Source organism: Polypterus senegalus, chromosome 4 (assembly GCF_016835505.1).
Source record: "Polypterus senegalus isolate Bchr_013 chromosome 4, ASM1683550v1, whole genome shotgun sequence".
Classification (NCBI taxonomy): Eukaryota; Metazoa; Chordata; class Cladistia; order Polypteriformes; family Polypteridae; genus Polypterus; species Polypterus senegalus.
In genome coordinates, this window is record NC_053157.1 from 235,975,581 (window position 1) to 235,995,756 (window position 20,176).

Below are 20,176 nucleotides of genomic sequence, written 5' to 3' on the forward strand. Positions count from 1 at the left end.
TCCTCAAATAAAGAAACCTCGATACCCGTAGGATCTGCATGGCGGCTTTCTGTCACATGCAGATAGTAAACAGAGACTCTGACGTCACGTTCCGACTTTTAGCACACTGCGCCCCAACCCCTGACTTTTTGCTGGTACTGAAACTCGCGCACGCGTCGCGTTAATTTCAGAGGACGCGTGAAATGAGCGTGTGGCAGCCATGATGCAGTTGGGGTATCAGCTACTCGAACGTGTTCAGCACCGCGATCAGCTGGGGACCGATAGGCTGATGCCGCTACCTCACTTTCGTTTTTTGATATCTATCTCCAGAACACTTGCATCAAACTCGGAGTCGGAAAAGTCAGAGTTCGACTCGGCGATAATATGTAAAATATCCATGGAGTATTTTGCTTTGCACGTTTGTTTTAGTCTCGCCATATGTCGATGCCATTTTAGAGGCTGTTTGCTCTTCGCTTCTCGTGCACGCGCAGGGAACTGAGGTCAAATCAACAAAGCTACATAACTTTCCTTCAACCAAAGAGAGTCGAACTAAAACATAAGGACGAGTTTTGTCACAGTTTACAGCCCATTACCATCCTCTACCCCTGACAAAAGTCAACATCAGCCCTGAAAAAGTTAACATTGCCTGCCCTCTGACACACACACACACACACACACACACACTAGTCAAATTATCTCCATCAGCCCCAATAACTTTAGCTGCATATTTCGTAATCTGCTGGAGCTTTTTTGAGTTTTGGTTTGTCAGACTAATAAACCAGGCAATGAAACTGAACGTGATCGCAGACTGCAATAGAAGGACAACATGAGCTCCTTGTCTACTTTAAACAGTTTGAGTTTATGGAGGAGAAATAAGCGCCGGTTGCATTTAAGAGATTAATTTTTTTTGTATTTGTATTCCAGTTCAGATTATTATCTAGGTAAGTTCCTAAGTATTTATATTCAATCACTATTTCTACCTCCTCTCCCAGAAATACAGTAAGTGAGCATACAGATTTCTGTCTCTTAAAATCAGATCTCATTTCTTTGGTCTTTTTTTACATTCAGAGTGAGAGAGTTTTTATTGCACCAGTTCACCATCCAGTCCACTTGATTTAGATAGCGGCTTTCATCCTCCCCAGATAACGCGTCCTATGAGCCTACTTGATAATGGAGCGGTGCTCATTGTTCTGTCTCAGGTCACTTGTGTAGACAGTTAATGGCGAGAAGACGCACACCCCTGCGGACATCCTGTGTTTGAATGAATGGCTAGTGTCCTGAACTTTGACTGTCTGTGAACGGTTTAAAAGAAAGTTCTGAATCCATAGTGTAGTAAATGGGTTTACATTCATACTGTTCAATTTCCCAGTCAGTGTTTGAGGCTGTATGGTATTGAACACTGAAGAAAAATCCAAAAATAGTGCGCTGACATATGAACCAGGCTGACCAAGAAAGGTGTAGATTTGATGTAAGATGACAAGCAGAGCGTTGACTTTGTCTCTGTCATTAAAATGTTTTTCACCAAATGTTCTAAAGCATTTCATTGGGATAGATGTAAGAGCCACTGGTCTGTAGTCATCAAAACAGCTTGGCCTAGAAAAATTAGATACAGGGGCGATGATTGATCGTTTCCACAGATTAGGTACAATACCACAGGTCAGAGACCAGTTAAAAAGCAAATGAAAAACTGGAGAGAGCTGCTTAGAGCGAGACTTTAAGAGCCGACCTGATATGCCGTCTGGTCCCACTGCACTGTTTGTTTCTGCCTGCCGCAAGCCTTTCTCCACTTCAGTTAAACTGAACCCCATCACAGCACAATTCCTGGTGTTTTTATAAAGCGTCTCCTTTATTTCTGTATTTTGGCTGCTGAAATCACTTGTTTCAAATCTGGCAAATAAGTTATTCAGTCCATCTGCTAAAAGCTTGTGGTCTTTGTCAGCTGGAAAATTCACATTCTTTTTAGGGTCCAGTCCTGTAATTGTTTTTAGTCCCTTCCAGAGCTGCTTTGGATTGTTATCATTAAACCATCCATCCATCCATTCATTTCCCAACCCGCTGAATCCGAACACAGGGTCACGGGGGGTCTGCTGGAGCCAATCCCAGCCAACACAGGGCACAAGGCAGGAACCAATCCCAGGCAGGGTGCCAACCCACCACAGGCCACACACAAACACACCCAGCACACACTAAGGACAATTTAGAATCGCCAATCCACCTAACCGGCATGTCTTTGGATTGTGGGAGGAAATCATCATTAAACCACCTCTTGATTTTGTCCCCATACATCTTTTAATCTTGTTTAATTAACCTGTTAATCCTTTGCTGTAAAATTTGCTTATCCTCTATCTTATTTTCTTGATGTGTATGTTACTTTTTCAATAGTAATGCTTTAACCTCTTTAGTGAGATCATAGACTCTCAGAATTTCATATACAGTGCATCCATAAAGTATTCACAGCGCGTCACTTTCTCCACATTTTGTTATGTCGCAGCCTTATTCCAAAATGGATTCAATTCATTTTTTTTCCTCAGAATTCAAAACACAACACCCCATAATGACAACGTGAAAAAAGTTTACTTGAGGTTTTTGTAAATTTATTAAAAATATAAAAACTGAGAAAGCACATGTCCATAAGTATTCACAGCCTTTGCCATGAAGCTCCAAATTGAGCTCAGGTCCATCCTGTTTCCCCTGATCATCCTTGAGATGTTTCTGCAGCTTCATTGGAGTCCACCTGTGGTAAATTCAGTTGATGTGACATGATTTGGAAAGGCACACACCTGTCTATAGAAGGTCCCACAGTTGACAGTTCATGTCAGAGCACAAACCAAGCATGAAGTCAAAGGAATTGTCTGTAGACCTCCGAGACAGGATTGTCTCCAGGCACAAATCTGGGGAAGGTTACAGAAAAATGTCTGCTGCTTTGAAGGTCCCAATGAGCACAGTGGCCTCCATCATCCGTAAGTGGAAGAAGTTTGAAACCACCAGGACTCTTCCTAGAGCTGGCCGGCCATCTAAACTGAGCGATCGGGGGAGAAGGGCCTTAGTCAGGGAGGTGACCAAGAACCCGATGGTCACTCTGTCAGAGCTACAGAGGTCCTCTGTGGAAAGAGGAGAACCTTCCAGAAGGACAACCATCTCTGCAGCAATCCACCAATCAGGCCTGTATGGTAGAGTGGCCAGACGGAAGCCATTCCTTAGTAAAAGGCACATGGCAGCCCACCTGGAGTTTGCCAAAAAGCACCTGAAGGACTCTCAGACCATGAGAAGCAAAATTCTCTGGTCTGATGAGACAAAGATTGAACTCTTTGGTGTGGATGCCAGGTGTCACGTTTGGAGGAAACCAGGCACCGCTCATCACCAGGCCAATACCATCCCTGCAATGAAGCATGGTGGTGGCAGCATCATGCTGTGGGGATGGAACTGGGAGACTAGTCAGGATAAAGAGAAAGATGACTGCAGCAATGTACAGAGACATCCTGGAAGAAAACCTGCTCCAGAGCGCTCTTGACCTCAGACTGGGGCGACGGTTCATCTTTCAGCAGGACAACGACCCTAAGCACACAGCCAAGATATCAAAGGAGTGGCTTCAGGACAACTCTGTGAATGTCCTTGAGTGGCCCAGACTTGAATCTGATTGAACTCTCTGGAGAGATCTTAAAATGGCTGTGCACCGACGCTTCTCATCCAACCTGATGGAGCTTGAGAGGTGCTGCAAAGAGCAATGGGCGAAACTGGCCAAGGATAGGTGTGCCAAGCTTGTGGCATCACATTCAAAAAGACTTGAGGCTGGAATTGCTGCCAAAGGTGCATCGACAAAGTATTGAGCAAAGGCTGGGAATACTTATGGACATGGGATTTCTCAGTTTTTTTAGTTTTAATAAATTTGCAAAAACCTCAAGTAAACTTTTTTCATGTTGTCATTATGGGGTGTCGTGTTTAGAATTCTGAGGAAAAAAATGAATTTAATACATTTTGGAATAAGGCTGTAAGATAACAAAATGTGGAGAAAGTGATGCGCTGTGAATACTTTCTGGATGCAGTGTATTCGCTGACAGTGTAAGTGGCCTCATTCAGTGACTGTGAGGATGTCGGCACATCGCAATTTGTACTGGAGAAGTATTCCTGAGAGAGAGAGAGAGGAAGAGGAATGAAAGTAGGGGTGCTTTAGATCATGGAGCAGAGTTCAGGTGTAAAAGCGGCCCCTCCTAACAGACGTGGAGCCCACTGTGGAAGGTGTCAGTGGGTTTATTAATATCTGTCAATGGCTGTCGGACGTGAATCATTATGTGTTTGTGCTAAACGTGTCCTCTTCAGGTCTTACTGCAATCGAGATGTGGCAGATCAATGCATCACAGGCCAAGTCTCTTTGACCTGGTGGTTTTAGTTTTGGTCAAATCCAGATTTTGGATCTGCCTCTGTTACGTTTTGACTAACCTTGAGTAGACCTGTGCTGCCAGTATGAAGTGGATCAAAATAGACAATCCGGAATATTTAAACTTTGTTGAGTGGACGTAGTCTTCCTACGAAGCATTTTGTCATCACAAATCTGACGAGAACTTTTTAGGCTGACCTGGAGAGTTCACAGCATTTCCTGTCTCTCGTAAAAAAAAAAAAACTTATTGGTAGTTTTCTGTGTGTGTTATAAACTGGAAAATGAACACTGAACCCCTGTGCTAACATTATTTTTTTTACTGAAGTAATTTTCTCTCTCTCTCAGATACAGATCCAGACTGCTTGACTGTACAGAGAGCTGTCTAATGGTCTCCTGGCCAGGGCTGTCTGTGTGAGAACAGGATCTTAGAAGAGAAGAGCAGACACTTGCCGGTAGAGAAGAGTTTGACACAGAGAATGGCCTCCGCCGGCAATGACGGCGTGGGTAAAAGAGTGGCGCCTATTAAACAAGAGGACTCGCAATGCGGCACACCAGGGGACTTGTCTGTGAAGCTGGAGGATTGTGAAGAAAGAATTTCGGTTTTCAAAGAGGAGGAGACTGCTGACGTTAAAGTTGAAGACTCGGGAGATGTCTCGGTTTGTCTTGAACGGCAAAACCTCGAACCTGGAGAGAGTTTCAAACGAGAGACTTCTGAAGAATCTCATTCCACTTTACAGCACTGGGTCACCAAAGCAGGGCAACTGGCTACTCGGCCGAATTCTGCAGAACTGAAATTGGAGTTTTCTGAGTTTGAAGAGAGAATCGGTGAAGGAAACCGGACAGATGAGGAGCGGCCGCCATTTAGGAGTGGTGGAATAAGTAAGTATTGTGTTTTGTATTTAATAGAAAGTGGAACTGAGTACATATACCAGTTCCGCATGTGTTTGTCTGGGTGTTTTTTAGTGGGCGACACAGACATGCAGAGATGAGCTGTGCAGATGTTTAACTCTCTTGAGGCGGGTGTCGACTTATAGTAGTGTCTTCACGCAGCCACCGGCCGCTACATCAACACATTCACTACAACGATTAGCTGGTGCTGGTACATCATTTCCATTTTCGATCTCCAGGTCACCTGTATCAAAATCAGAGCGTGATACGTTCCGAGTCAGCAATAATACACAAAACGTTGTCTACGGACTATTTTGTTTTGCGCTTTCACGTCACTCTCTCCCCAGATCTGCCTTTAGGTCTGGCGGCCGACGCCTGCACGAAGTCAGCTCCGGTCCTGAAGACATCACTCCCTCATCCGAAGCCTTTGATGACATCACTTCCGGTAGTGCCACTATTGATGATGTCACTTCGGTCCTGAAGACATCACTCTCAGTTCCGGCGCTATTGATGATGTCACTTCTGGTGCTGGGACCATTGATGACATCACTTCTGGTCCTGAAGACTTCACTCCCGGTTCTGGTGCCTTGGGGAGGGGGGGCCACGGCGGCACATTAATGACGTCACTTCTGGTTCAGATAACATCACTCCAGGTTCCAGTGCCTTTGATGATGTCACTTCCGGTTCCAGTCCTAATGATGTCACTTACTGTCCCGCCATATTCAGCTCTGAAACAGTTAAAGACGAACAATAGCTGACCTAACCAGAAATTAAACTGTAAATTTTCCTGCGAGGTCAAAAAATGCTGAAGGTGTCCCATTTAATGCCGCCATTTTAGCAGTACAACACCACCACCGTTACGTTCAATGAAATTAAAGAACCGCATCTTCTTAAAAATACAAATTCTATCAACTTTGCTCAGATCTGGGGGCAAATGTGGACAAGTAAGAGCTAAAACAAACAAAAAAAAAAATCTCATAATATCATTGTGTCTGTGCAGTTAAATCTACGGGAAACTGATTTGGTCAAAAGGCTTTGTGCCGTTTTCTACTGGTGCCCCGAGTTTCATTCAGTTTTGAGTTTGACCTGTCTGTGGTCATCACATCCTCACACAGATGGACGTTTATTGTGAGAAACTTATCAGACCGTCCAGGTTTTGCTTAAGTCACAGGACTAATCTTACGCTGATTATTCATTAATATACGCTCTCTGGCCACTTTATTAGGTACACCTTGCTTCAAACCGGTTGGACCCCCTTTTACTTTCAGGACGGCTGTAATTCTTCATGGTGTTGATTCAACAAAGTGCTGGAAACATTCCTTGGGGAGTTTGGTCCACAGTTGCTGCACATCAATGATGAAAATCTCCCTTTCCTCCACAATTCATAGGTGCTCTATTGAGATCTGGTGGTTTGTGGAGGCCATTTGAGTATAGTCATGGTCAAGGAACCAGTTGGAGATGATGTGAGCTTTGTGACATGACGTGTTCTCCTGCAGGAAGGAGCCACCAGAAGATGGGCACAAAGGGATGAACATGGTCAGCAATGAGACTCGGGTAGACTGTGGCATTTAGTCAATGATTAATTGGTACCAAGGAGCCCAGAGTGTGCCAAGAAAATATCCACCACACCATCACACCTCCACCACCACCACCGCCAGCAGCAGCAGCAGCCTGAACCTTGGATACATGCTTCCAACAACGACACCATTTATTTCTATGGCACGTTTTCATACTCATGATGTCACTCAGTGTTTTCAAGATGAAGAAAGAAATATACAGTGGTGTGAAAAACTATTTGCCCCCTTCCTGATTTCTTATTCTTTTGCATGTTTGTCACACAAAATGTTTCTGATCATCAAACACATTTAACCATTAGTCAAATATAACACAAGTAAACACAAAATGCAGTTTTTAAATGATGGTTTTTATTATTTAGGGAGAAAAAAAAATCCAAACTTACATGGCCCTGTGTGAAAAAGTAATTGCCCCCTGAACCTAATAACTGGTTGGGCCACCCTTAGCAGCAATAACTGCAATTAAGCGTTTCCGATAACTTGCAATGAGTCTTTTACAGCTCTGGAGGAATTTTGGCCCACTCATCTTTGCAGAATTGTTGTAAATCAGCTTTATTTGAGGGTTTTCTAGCATGAGCCGCCTTTTTAAGGTCATGCCATAGCATCTCAATTGGATTCAGGTCAGGACTTTGACTAGGCCACTCCAAAGTCTTCATTTTGTTTTTCTTCAGCCATTCAGAGGTGGATTTGCTGGTGTGTTTTGGGTCATTGTCCTGTTGCAGCACCCAAGATCGCTTCAGCTTGAGTTGACGAACAGATGGCCGGACATTCTCCTTCAGGATTTTTGGTAGACAGTAGAATTCATGGTTCCATCTATCACAGCAAGCCTTCCAGGTCCTGAAGCAGCAAAACAACCCCAGACCATCACACTACCACCACCATATTTTACTGTTGCTATGATGTTCTTTTTCTGAAATGCTGTGTTCCTTTTACGCCAGATGTAACGGGACATTTGCCTTCTAAAAAGTTCAACTTTTGTCTCATCAGTCCACAAGGTATTTTCCCAAAAGTCATTGAGATGTTTCTTAGCAAAATTGAGACGAGCCCTAATGTTCTTTTGCTTAACAGTGGTTTGCGTCTTGGAAATCTGCCATGCAGGCCGTTTTTGCAGGCCAGTCTCTTTCTTTTCGTGGAGTCGTGAACACTGACCTTAATTGAGGCAAGTGAGGCCTGCAGTTCTTTAGACGTTGTCCTGGGGTCTTTTGTGACCTCTCGGATGAGTCGTCTCTGCGCTCTTGGGGTAATTTTGGTCGGCCAGCCACTCCTGGGAAGGTTCACCACTGTTCCATGTTTTTGCCATTTGTGGATAATGGCTCTCACTGTGGTTCGCTGGAGTCCCAAAGCTTTAGAAATGGCTTTATAACCTTTACCAGACTGATAGATCTCAATGACTTCTGTTCTCATTTGTTCCTGAATTTCTTTGGATCTTGGCATGATGTCTAGCTTTTGAGGTGCTTTTGGTCTACTTCTCTGTGTCAGGCAGCTCCTATTGAAGTGATTTCTTGATTGAAACAAGTGTGACAGTAATCAGGCCTGGGGGTGGCTACAGAAATTGAACTCAGGTGTGATACACCACAGTTAGGTTCTTTTTGAACAAGGGGGCAATTACTTTTTCACACAGGGCCATATAGGTTTGGATTTTTTTTTCTCCCTAAATAATAAAAACCAATCATTTAAAAACTGCATTTTGTGTTTGCTGTTATATTTGACTAATGGTTAAATGTGTTTGATGATCAGAAACATTTTGTGTGACAAACATGCAAAAGAATAAGAAATCAGGAAGGGGGCAAATAGTTTTTCACACCATTGTATGTATGTGTATATATGTGATATATATATATATATAAATTAGGCAATACTAATTAACAGAGAATACAGTAAAGTCCAATGGCCAGGGAGGACGAAGAAAAAAAAAAATCTGCAGGGGTTCCAAGACCACTGAGCCCCCACGAGGCATTCTACCTAACATCAATGATCTCAATTGGTCCTCCTGGTTTTCAGGCTTCATGTGGAAGAATTAGATGATGATGGTCATGTGGACCTCTGGCCTTCAATCCGCCATCCAGATGTTGCAGTAGAAATCGAGATTCGTCCCACCAGGCAACGTTTTTTTTTTTTTTCCCTCAATCTTCGCTTGTCCAATTTTGCTGAGCCCCATTGGAATTGTTAACCTCCATTGCTTATTCTTAGCTGACAGGAGTGGCACCCGGTGTGGTGGTCTCCTGCTGCTGTAGCCCACCTGCTTCTTGGTTTGACGTGTTGAGTGTTCAGAGTTGCTCTTCTGCACACCTCGGGTGTAACGAGTGCTTATTTCAGTTCCTGTTGCCTTTCTGTCAGCTCAGCTCAGCTCAGACCAGTCTGCCCATTCTCCTCTGGCATCAACGAGGCATTTTTGCCCAGAGAACTTCCGCTCACCAGATATTTTCCCCTTATTTGCACCATTCCCTGTAAACTGGTTGTGAGTGAAAAATCCTAGTAGATCAGCAGTTTCTGAAACACTCAGACCAACAACTGCGCCACATTCAAAGTCACTTCAGTCCCTTTTTCTGGTGCTCAGTTTGAACTTCAGCAGGTGGTCTTGTCGAGGTCTACACGCTGAAATGGATCGAGGTGCTGCCACGTGATTGGCTGATTAGATATCGGGGTTAACGAGCAGTCGAAAGGGCGTACCTAATAAAGTGGCCAGTGCATGCGTTAGAGGTGCCACAATTTCATGGACTCCAGTTCCCAGCTGCCTCGATGGTATTGCCCTATCGGAAGTGACTGCAACAGGCGCAGGGGCTGCTGGGGACAAGAGGGGCCGGTGGGAACATTCAAAGAGAGCCCGCTAAACAGATAAAGGACAGCTGTACGTATTTTTACTTTGAAATTAGGCTCTTAAATCAAATAAACTTTATTGACTAAAGCACGGAAAAGAATGGAAAACCATCATCTCCCAAATTGCTGTTATTTTATGTCACCTGCCCACCAAACTCCTCTGTGTCAACAACAACAACATTTATTTATATAGCACATTTTCATACAAATGTAGCTCAAAGTGCTTTACAAAAGGAATAGAAAAATAGAAGACACAATAAAAGATAAACATAAGTCAACATTAATTAACATAGAATAAGTAAGGTCCGATGGTAGAATCCTAACTAGGAAAAGAAAATCCGAACACATTTCTCCAGTTTTAATGTCACTACACTGGTTGCCTGTGTCATTCAGGATTGACTTTAAAATTCTGCTTATGGTTTATAAAGCCTTAAATAATCTCGCCCCATCTTATATATCGGAATGTCTGACACCTTATATTCCAAATCGTAACCTCAGATCCTCAAATGAGTGTCTCCTTAGAATTCCAAGAACAAAACTTAAAAGAAGTGGTGAGGCGGCCTTCTGCTGTTATACACCTAAAATCTGGAATAGCCTGCCGATAGAAATTCACCAGGCTGATACAGTAGAGCACTTTAAAACACTGCTGACAACACATTACTTTAACATGGCCTTCTCATAACTTCACTTTAACTTAATCCTGATACCTATACATTCAATTTCCTCATAATAACTATTCATGGTGGCTCTAAAATCCGTACTGACCCCTACTCTCTTTTCTGTTTCTTTTTCCGGTTTCTTTGTGGTGGTGGCCTGCGCCACCTCCACCTACTCAAAGCTTCATGATGCTCCAACAATGATGGATGGATTAAAAGGCAGAAGTCTACGTGACCATCATCATCATCAAGTCCTTCCGTGAGAACCCTAAATCCAAAGAGGACTGTTTCATTTATGTTAGGTAGAATGGCCAGATGGGACTGGGCGGTCTCATGGTCTGGAATCCCTACAGATTTTATTTTTTTCTCCAGCCGTCTGGAGTTTTTTTGTTTTTTCTGTCCCCCCTGGCCATTGAACCTTACTCTTATTCGATGGTAATGTTGATTTATTTTGTTTTATAATTGTGTCTTTCATTTTTCTATTCTTTAATATGTAAAGCACTTTGAGCTACTGTTTGTATGAAAATGTGCTATATAAATAAATCTTGTTGTTGTTGTTGTTGATGGCCAGGGTGGACAGAAAAAACAAAAAAAAAAAACTCCAAATGCTGGAGAAAAAAAATAAAATCTGCAGGGATTCCAGACCAAGAGACCACCCAGTCCCCTCTGGGCAATCTACCTAACATAAGTCAAACAGTCCTCTTTGTATTTAGGGTTTTCATGAAAGGACCTGATGATGATGATGATGATGGTCACGTAGACTTCTGGCTTTCAGTCCATCAATGTTAACAGAATGAAGATGGAGCTCTGGCATGGAGTTCATCACCTGGACTGCAGGAGGATAGAAATGAGAGGAACAAAAGAAGGACATGAGGATTTCTAAGAGCAGTGAAAACGACAGATTGAGGGAGCAATGGTGACAACTGGACATGTGTGGATGGCATCTGACAAGTGCAGGTCAAACCCAAGTCTCAAGCCCTCGGGGTTCTTGGGCAGCTTTTAACCCTTTTGGCCCTGGCCTCCTATTACTAGCGCATAGATATGCAGCCCTTTTTGTAAAGCTCCGGTATGTTTGCAGCCGTTGGCACCGTGCGTGTGCTACTATTAGTGCAGACCTGAGAGACTGGCATACAGTCTGCGAAAATGGACACTTCTGGACTGTGCGCACCACATAGTAAGTAGCTCCATTTCCAATTTTATTTCCTCCAGAAGACTAACGTATTTGGCAGCAATTGTATAATAATAATAATAATAGTAATATTTTTGTTTTTCCATTTTTGAGCATCCTAGACACCCCCCAAGAAGGTAGAATATCTCACAAAATAATTTTTCCCCTTAAAATCCAGGGCCAAAAGGGTTAAATTAAGACAGGCATCAACCAAGAATGGTTGCCGGTCCACTGCAGGGCACACACATTACACTCGGTCACAGCAGATAGAGCTGAGGGGTGTGGAAGGCCGATAGGAGGAGAAGATGACAATCCACACACAGAGTGGACACAGCTGGAATATACAAACCGGATTCCAAAAAAGTTGGGATACTAAACAAATTGTGAATAAAAACTGAATGCCATGATGTGGAGATGGCAAATGTCAATATTTTATTTGTAATAGAACGTAGATGACGGATCAAACGTTTAATCCGAGTAAATGTATCATTTTAAAGAAAAAATATTTTGATTCAAAATTTCACGGTGTCAACAATTCCCAAAAAAGTTGGGACAAGTAGCAATAAGAGGCTGGAAAAAGTCAATTTGAGCATAACGAAGAGCTGGAAGACCAATAAATACTAATTAGGTCAATTGGCAACATGATTGGGTATAAAAAGAGCTTCTCAGAGTGGCAGTGTCTCTCAGAAGCCAAGATGGGTAGAGGATCACCAATTCCCACAAGGTTGCGCAGAAAGATAGTGGAGCAATATCAGAAAGGTGTTACCCAGCGAAAAATTGCAAAGACTTTGCATCTATCATCATCAACTGTGCATAACATCATCCGAAGATTCAGAGAATCTGGAACAATCTCTGTGCGTAAGGGTCAAGGCCGTAAAACCATACTGGATGGCCGTGATCTCCGGGCCCTTAAACGACACTGCACCACAAACAGGAATGTTACTGTAAAGGAAATCACAGAATGGGCTCAGGAATACTTCCAGAAACCATTGTCAGTGAACACAATCCACCGTGCCATCCGCCGTTGCCAGCTGAAACTCTACAGTGCAAAGAAGAAGCCATTTCTAAGCAAGCTCAGGCGTTGTCACTGGGCCAGGGATCATTTAAAATGGAGTGTGGCAAAATGGAAGACTGTTCTGTGGTCAGATGAGTCACGATTCAAAGTTCTTTGTGGAAATCTGGGACGCCATGTCATCCGGACCAAAGAGGACAAGGACAACCCAAGTTGTTATCAACGCTCAGTTCAGAAGCCTGCATCTCTGATGGTATGGGGTGGCATGAGTGCGTGTGGCATGGGCAGCTTGCATGTCTGGAAAGGCACCATCAATGCAGAAAAATATATTCAGGTTCTAGAACAACATCTGCTCCCATCCAGACGTCATCTCTTTCAGGGAAGACCCTGCATTTTTCAACAAGATAATGCCAGACCACATTCTGCATCAATCACAACATCATGGCTGCGTAGGAGAAGGATCCGGGTACTAAAATGGCCAGTCTGCAGTCCAGATCTTTCACCTATAGAGAACATTTGGCGCATCATAAAGAGGAAGGTGCGACAAAGAAGGCCCAAGACGATTGAACAGTTAGAGAGAGGCCTGTATTAGACAAGAATGGAAGAGCATTCCTATTTCTAAACTTGAGAAACTGGTCTCCTCGGTCCCCAGACGTCTGTTGAGTGTTGTAAGAAGAAGGGGAGATGCCACACAGTGCTGAAAATGGCCTTGTCCCAACTCTTTTGGGATTTGTTGACACCATGAAATTCTGAATCAACATATTTTTCCCTTAAAATGATACATTTTCTCAGTTTAAACTTTTGTTCCGTGATTTATGTTCTATTCTGAATAAAATATTAGAAGTTGGCACCTCCACATCATTGCATTCAATTTTTATTCACAATTTGTATAGTGTCCCAACTTTTTTGTAATCCGGTTTGTAGTACGGCAAATACAGTACAAATACAAACAGTTAAAACAAAGCATTAACAAAACCAATAAAAACAGTAAATAAACAAACTGGAATTACTCCGCACTGATTAAAAGCGCGTTTAAAAAGAAATGTTTTTAGTTGTTCTTTTTAAAAGAATCAACAGACTCGACTCCACGCAGACCACAAGGCAGGCTATTCCATAGTCTTGGTGCCAAAGACTATGACGGGTTTTCAGCCGAGTGAGTGGGACAACGAGAAGGCCCCGTTGCCCAGATCTTAGAATCCGGCAAGCTGTGTGGCGTTCGAGCAGGCTGGCTAGGCACTCTGTAGCTCTGAAAGGAGGTACCAAAACTTGAAAATGAATTCCATAAAACACTGGGAGCCAGTGCAGTGTGTGCAGAATGGGAGCGATAGTGCGAGATAGGAGCCTGGCAGCTGCATGTTGGACTAACTGAAGACGCGACGGAGAGGATTTGCTCAAACCTGTAAAGAGAGCATTACAGTAATCAAGCCGTGAGGAAATAACAGAATGAACAAGCATCTCCAATTCTGATTTTGAAACAGCATTTCTTACAGGGAGTGCACAATTATTAGGCAAGTTGTATTTTTGAGGATTCATTTTAATATGGAACAAACACAGTGCTATCAGTCAATCCAAAATGTCAATAAACCTGAAACCTGAATGTTTCACAACGGAAATGTGAGTGTGAACATCATCAGGGGAATACATATGTGCGCACAATTATTAGGCAACTATTAGTGTGCAGATTTATTATGCAACTAAAGGAAAAATGAAAATTTTCCCATCTCACTTGTTTATTTTCATCTGTTATAGTGAGAATAATAAACAAACACCTCAAAATTTACAAATAAACATCTCTGACATTTCAAAAAATCAATCAATCAATCAATGACCAATATAGCCACCCTTCTTTCCAATAACAGTCATAAGCCTTTCTTTCCATTCATGGAGTCTGTCAGTTTCTTGATCTGTTGACGATCAGCTTTTTGTGGAGCAGTGACTACAGCCTCCCAGACACTCTTCAGAGAGGTGGATTGTTTTTCTCCCCCGTAAATCTAGCGTTTAAGAAGTGCCCACAAGTTCTCGATAGGGTTTAGGTCAGATGAGGAAGGGGGGCCATGTCATTATTCCTTCATCTTTAAGGCCTTTACTGGCTGGCCACGCAGTGGAGAACTTCGATGCAAGTGATGGAGCATTGGCCTGCATAAAAATCATGGTCTTCTTCCTGTATCACTGTTTGAAGAAAGTGTCTTCGAAAAACTGGCAGTAGGTTTGGGAGTTGATTTTGAGTTCATCTTCAGTGCAAAAAGGTCCAACTAGCTCATCTTTAAAAATACCAGCTCATACCAGTACCCCACCTCCACGTTGGAGTGGAGCTCTGTGCCCATTACTGATCCACAGGTCCATCCATCTGGTCCATCAAGAGTCACTCGCATCTCATCGGTCCATAAAACCTTTGAAAAAAATCTGTCTTCAGATATTTCTTGGCCCAGTTTTGACGTTTCAACTTGTGTTTCTTGTTCAGTGGTGGTTGGGTTTCAGCCCTCCTTACCTTGGCCATGTCTTTGAGCACTGAACACCTTGTACTTCTGGGCACTCCAGGTAGGTTACAGCTCTGGAATATGAACGTACTGGAGGATAATGGGTTCCTGGTAGCTTCACGTTTGATTCTTCTCAAATCTTTGGCAGCTAATTTGCGTCTTTTGTTCTCAACACGTTTCTTGCGACCCTGTTGACTATTTGCAACAAAATGTTTGATGGTTCTGTGATCACACACCAATATCTTAGCAATTCCAAAAGTGCTGCATCCCTCTGAAAGACTTTTTACAATTTTTGACCATGTTGCCCGAGGAAAACTAGCTGCCTAATAATTCTGCACACCTTGATATAGGGTGTTGATCTCCTTAGGCCACACCCTCCCTCATTACACAAATACACATCACCTGACGTGCTTAAATCCACTAAGCATTCAAGTTAATACAGCTTGGAGTTGGAATATACGCATTAAAAATGATGATATGGTCAAAATACTCACTTGCCTAATAATTGTGCACACAGTGTAGTTTTGAGAGATTTCTTAAATGAAAGAAACACGAGCGGCTGACTGACCTTACATATTCATCAAGAGTCAGGGACTGGTCGAAAAATAACTGAAAAGGTTACATAAACTCGACTTGATAACGGGAAAGGCAGAAGATCATTTTAAACTGATCTCAGAATGAAGAACAGGAGGAGCAACAATTAGCACCTCAGTCTTTCCTGAATTCAACTGCCGGTAATTACTACTGAGCCAGTCGTCAACCTGAGACAGACAATCAACCAAAGTGACCAAAGTATTAATTTGGTTAGGCTTAAATGAAAAATAAAGCTGTACAGTTATTCCATAAATATTTGGACAGAGACCACTTTTTTCTCATTTTAATTCTCTACATTACCACAATGAATTTGAAATGAAACAACTCCGATGAACTCAGTTGAAGTGCAGACTTTTAAGCTTTAATTCAGTGGGTTGAACAAAACGATTAAATAAAAATGTGAGGCAACTAAAGCATTTTTTGAACATTTCAGGGGCTCAAAAGTAATTGGACAAATTAAATAACTGGAAATCAAATGTTCATTTCTAATACTTGGCTGAAAACCCTTTGCTGGCAATGCCAGCCTGAAGTCTTGATCTCGTGGACATCACCAGATGCTGGGTTTCCTCCTTTTTAATGCTCTGCCAGGCCTTTACGTTCAGTTGCTGTTTGTTTGTGGGCCTTTCTGTCTGAAGTTTAGTCTTCAACAAGTGAAATGCACGCTCAGTTGGGTGAAGATCAGGTGACTGACTTGGCCATTCAAGAATTTTCCACTTCTTTGCTTTAATAACCTCCTGGGTTGCTTTGGCTGTCTGTTTTGGGTCATTGTCCATCTGTATCATGAAACGCCACCCAGTCATTTAGCTGGATTTGAGCAGACAGTCTGTCTCTGAACACCTCAGAATTCATTCGGCTGCTTCTGTCCTGTGTCACGTCATCAATAAACACGAGTGTCCCAGTGCCACTGGCAGCCATCACACTGTTTGACTCCACCGTGTTTTACAGATGATGTGCTATGCTTTGGATAATGAGCTGTTCCACACCTTCTCCATCCTTTTTTCTTGGTTTGTCTTGGTCTCATCTTCCAAAGAATGTTTTTCCAGAACTGTGTTGACTTTTTTAGATGTTCTTTAGCAAAGTCCAATCTAGCCTTTCTATTCTTGAGGCTTATGAGTGTCTTTCACCTTGCAGGTCACCCTCTGTATTTACTGTCATGCAGTCTTCTCTTTCTGGTAGACTTGGATATCATCGATACGCCGACCAAGCCCTGGAGAGTGTTGTTCACTTGGCTGGCTGTTGTGAAGGTGTTTCTCTTCACCATGGAAATGATTCTGTGATCATCCACCACTGTTGTCTTCCGTGGACGTCCAGGTCTTGTTGCGTTGCTGACTTCACCAGTGCTTGCTTTCTTTCTCAGGATGTACCAAACTGTAGACTTTTCCACTCGTAATATTGTAGTAATTTCTCGGATGGGTTTTTTCTGTTTTCGCAGCTTAAGGATGGCTTCTTTCAGGTGCATGGAGAGCTCCTTTGACCGCATGTTGTCTGTTCACACATGCAAGCAGCACACCTCAGATCAACTCCAGGCCTTTTATCTGTTAATTGATAAGACATAACTACAGACTTGAACACACCTGCTCATGAAATAGCCTTTGGGTCAATTGGCCAATTACTTCTGAGCCCCTGGAATGAAGGGATTGTGTTCAAAAAATATTTAGTTGCCTCACATTTTTATACAATCGTTTTGTTCAACCCACTGAATTAAAGCTGAAAGTCTGCACTTCAACTGAATCTGAGTTGTTTCATTTCAAATTCATTGTGGTAATGTAGAGAACCGAAAAGAGAAAAAAGTAATCCCTGTCCAAATATTAATGGACCTAACTGTATATCATCTGCATAGAGATGGTACAAGATCTCCTTGAAAGAGTTAAGAATCTGTGATAGTGGAAGAATATATAAAGAGAAAACTCTGGGTCCAAGAACCGAGCCCTGGAATGGAACTGTAATGTAAGGAAGCAACACCAAAATGTATGACTGATACATTGCTTTTATTAACAAAAAATGTATAAGTGAATAATAACAAAACTAATTGTTTTATTTCAGCCTTTCAGAAGAATTCCAGCATCTCTACATCTTCATTTGCTGAGACCTCTCTTGAGTGCAGACTTCAACACAAACAGGACGAGGAGAAGATGAAGATGGCAACAAGAGGATCAGAAAATTTGACCCCTGCACCTTTCCAGTGTGGTTCCCTTCCTGCTGCCAAACACACACAGATGGAAGCCATCAGCACTGAGCGACAACAAGTATATAGTACAGACCAAGAAGCGTTACACACCAGCGAGGAGTGTGGCAAAACGTTTAAAAACGTATCAGACTGTAAAGATGTGTCCGTTCATTCAACTAAGAAATCGTATGTCTGTCCTGAATGTGGTAAACTCTTTCTGCAGCGAAGCAGTCTAAACAGACATAAAAGAAATCACGCTGGAGGGAAAAAACCCTGTTGTGCAGAGTGTGGAAAACGATTCTCTAGTAACAGTGCTCTTCAGCAGCATGCACGCGTTCATACTGGAGAGAAGCCATACAGCTGTGCCGAGTGTGGTAAAAGATTTTCTTATAAAAGCAATCTTCAGAGTCATTCAAAAATTCACAGTGGACTCAAACCTTATTGCTGCACTGAATGTGGTAAGGGGTTCTCAATATTAAGTGGTTTTCGTAACCACGTAAGAATTCACAGCGGAGAGAAGCCTTATGGTTGCAGTGAATGTGGCAAACGGTTCATACTGAAAAGCGGCCTACGCAATCACATCAGAATTCACACTGGAGAGAAACCTCACTGTTGTTTAGAATGTGGCAAACGATTCCTTGATGGCAGCTCTCTTCAGAAGCACACGCGGATTCACACTGGAGAAAAGCCGTACGTGTGTTCACAATGTGGTAAAGGATTCACTGATAATAGCTCTCTTCGGAGTCACATGCAAATTCATACTGGGGAGAAGCCACACTGCTGTGCCGAATGTGGCAAACGATTCTCTAAACCGAACTCTCTTCGGCAGCACACACAAATTCATACTGGAGAGAAGCCATATTTCTGTCCTGAATGTGGTAAGCGATTTTCACAAAGAAGAGGCCTTAAGTACCACTTAAGCAATCACGCTAAAGAGAAGAGAATCAAGGCTAAGCCGGCAGTGAGAAAACAGCAACGGATACTGTGCCGGGGCACGGAGAATGACAAGTCTTATCAAGAGAAACTTCCGGGATTTCTCGTCTCCCTGCCTATTACCATCACTCTGTGCAAACTGCAAGAAGAGGCAGCAGAAGGGACAGTTCAGGTACTGCAGCAAGGTCGTGCTGCAAACTTACAGGAGTAGCAGTTATGGTGGTGAAGAAGAAACGTCCTGACTAAAGCATGACTGTTAGTGCATTAAACACTCATTTGGAGGAGTTCACTCTGATAAAATCCTCATTGGTGTCCTGAATGAAAAGTTTCTTACAAAAAGGTACACTTCAATAGCACGCGAGAATTCATACTGGACAAACACCGGGTTCAGAACAGCTCTATGTGTTTTGTTTTTTTTGGATGGATATTGTCAGGTTCCATGAATGCTTTGCACTGGTTCATTCGCCTATGCAATGGGTGTCAAACTCCAGGCCTGGAGGGCCGCAGTGACTGCAGGTTTTCATTCTAACCCTTTTCCTAATCATTGACCAGTTTTCACTGCTAATTAACTCCTTCTCCCTTCATTTTAATAGCCCTGTTTCTAAGGATTTACTCCTCTGAATTGATTTGTTTCTTCATGAATGGCCGCCAAACAGAAATAAGACGTGAAACGAGCCAACAGATGAGCAGCTAAACTGGGATTTCAAACTCCAACCAATCTATTAATGAGAAGCTGATTCTTGCTGTTAATTAATTAAGCGTGTTATTTAATTTTGTGGTCTGTTGCTGCTCTCATTCTGCCACAGCAGACATTTCCAAAACTGTTGATTTTCTGTTTGTTTTTGGTGACCTGAGAGAACAGCCTTACTGAGACCTTCACTATTCTTTATTTTCAGATATTGTGTGACGGGTGAACTGGTTGTGTGGTGGCTCGTTTTGTGTCTAATTATTGTTTGGCTGCCAACTTAAAAAAGAGACAGCTAAGGGGCCTGAGTCAAGTTAATTAAAACCAAAGCAAAAGAAGGTAATTAGCAGCAGAAACTGGTCACTAATGAAGAAGGTGGTTAGAATGAAAACCTGCAACCACTGCGGCCCTCCAGGCCTGGAGTCTGACACCTGTGGCCTATGCGTTTAAACAAATCTCTGTCGTTTATGTGTAACTCATTATTTAATTAGCAAAGTTTACATTTGCATCTTACCTGTGGACTTGTCGCAGCGCTCTGTGTCGGCAATCCGTGAAAAAATTTTGTCTGACGTGAACTGAAGTCCTTCTTGTTCTCCGTAATGATTGTTTGACAGCAATGGCCTTGGTAGCTGAGAAATAATTCATACTGGTGAAAGACAAATGACAGCAGTCTTAAGAGACACACTGGCCTGGTTTAAAATAAAAAGAAAGAAAGATGAAAGTGCAAACAGAAATGGCTAAATTATGGAATAAAATCCCCAAAATTCATCCCGTGGTGCTGACGTCAAGAGGATTTATGAACAGGAACTCCCATGTTCAAGTCGATGTCCTGCAAAGTACTGTCACCCCCT

General features: G+C 42.7%; 1 protein-coding gene across 2 annotated transcripts in view; it reads left to right on the forward strand.

The window, feature by feature from the left end:
- LOC120528202 (gastrula zinc finger protein XlCGF57.1-like) overlaps positions 1 to 19,160 on the forward strand; it is a 43,093-nt gene extending 23,933 nt beyond the window's left edge. For both annotated transcript variants that reach the window (XM_039752288.1, XM_039752287.1), the window contains exons 2-3: positions 4,700 to 5,233; positions 17,584 to 19,160. In XM_039752288.1, the coding sequence (XP_039608222.1) occupies positions 4,831 to 5,233; positions 17,584 to 18,851 (1,671 nt within the window). In that variant the 5' untranslated portion in view covers positions 4,700 to 4,830 and the 3' untranslated portion in view covers positions 18,852 to 19,160. The remainder of the gene's footprint in view (positions 1 to 4,699; positions 5,234 to 17,583) is intronic.
- Positions 19,161 to 20,176: the final 1,016 nt, after the last annotated feature.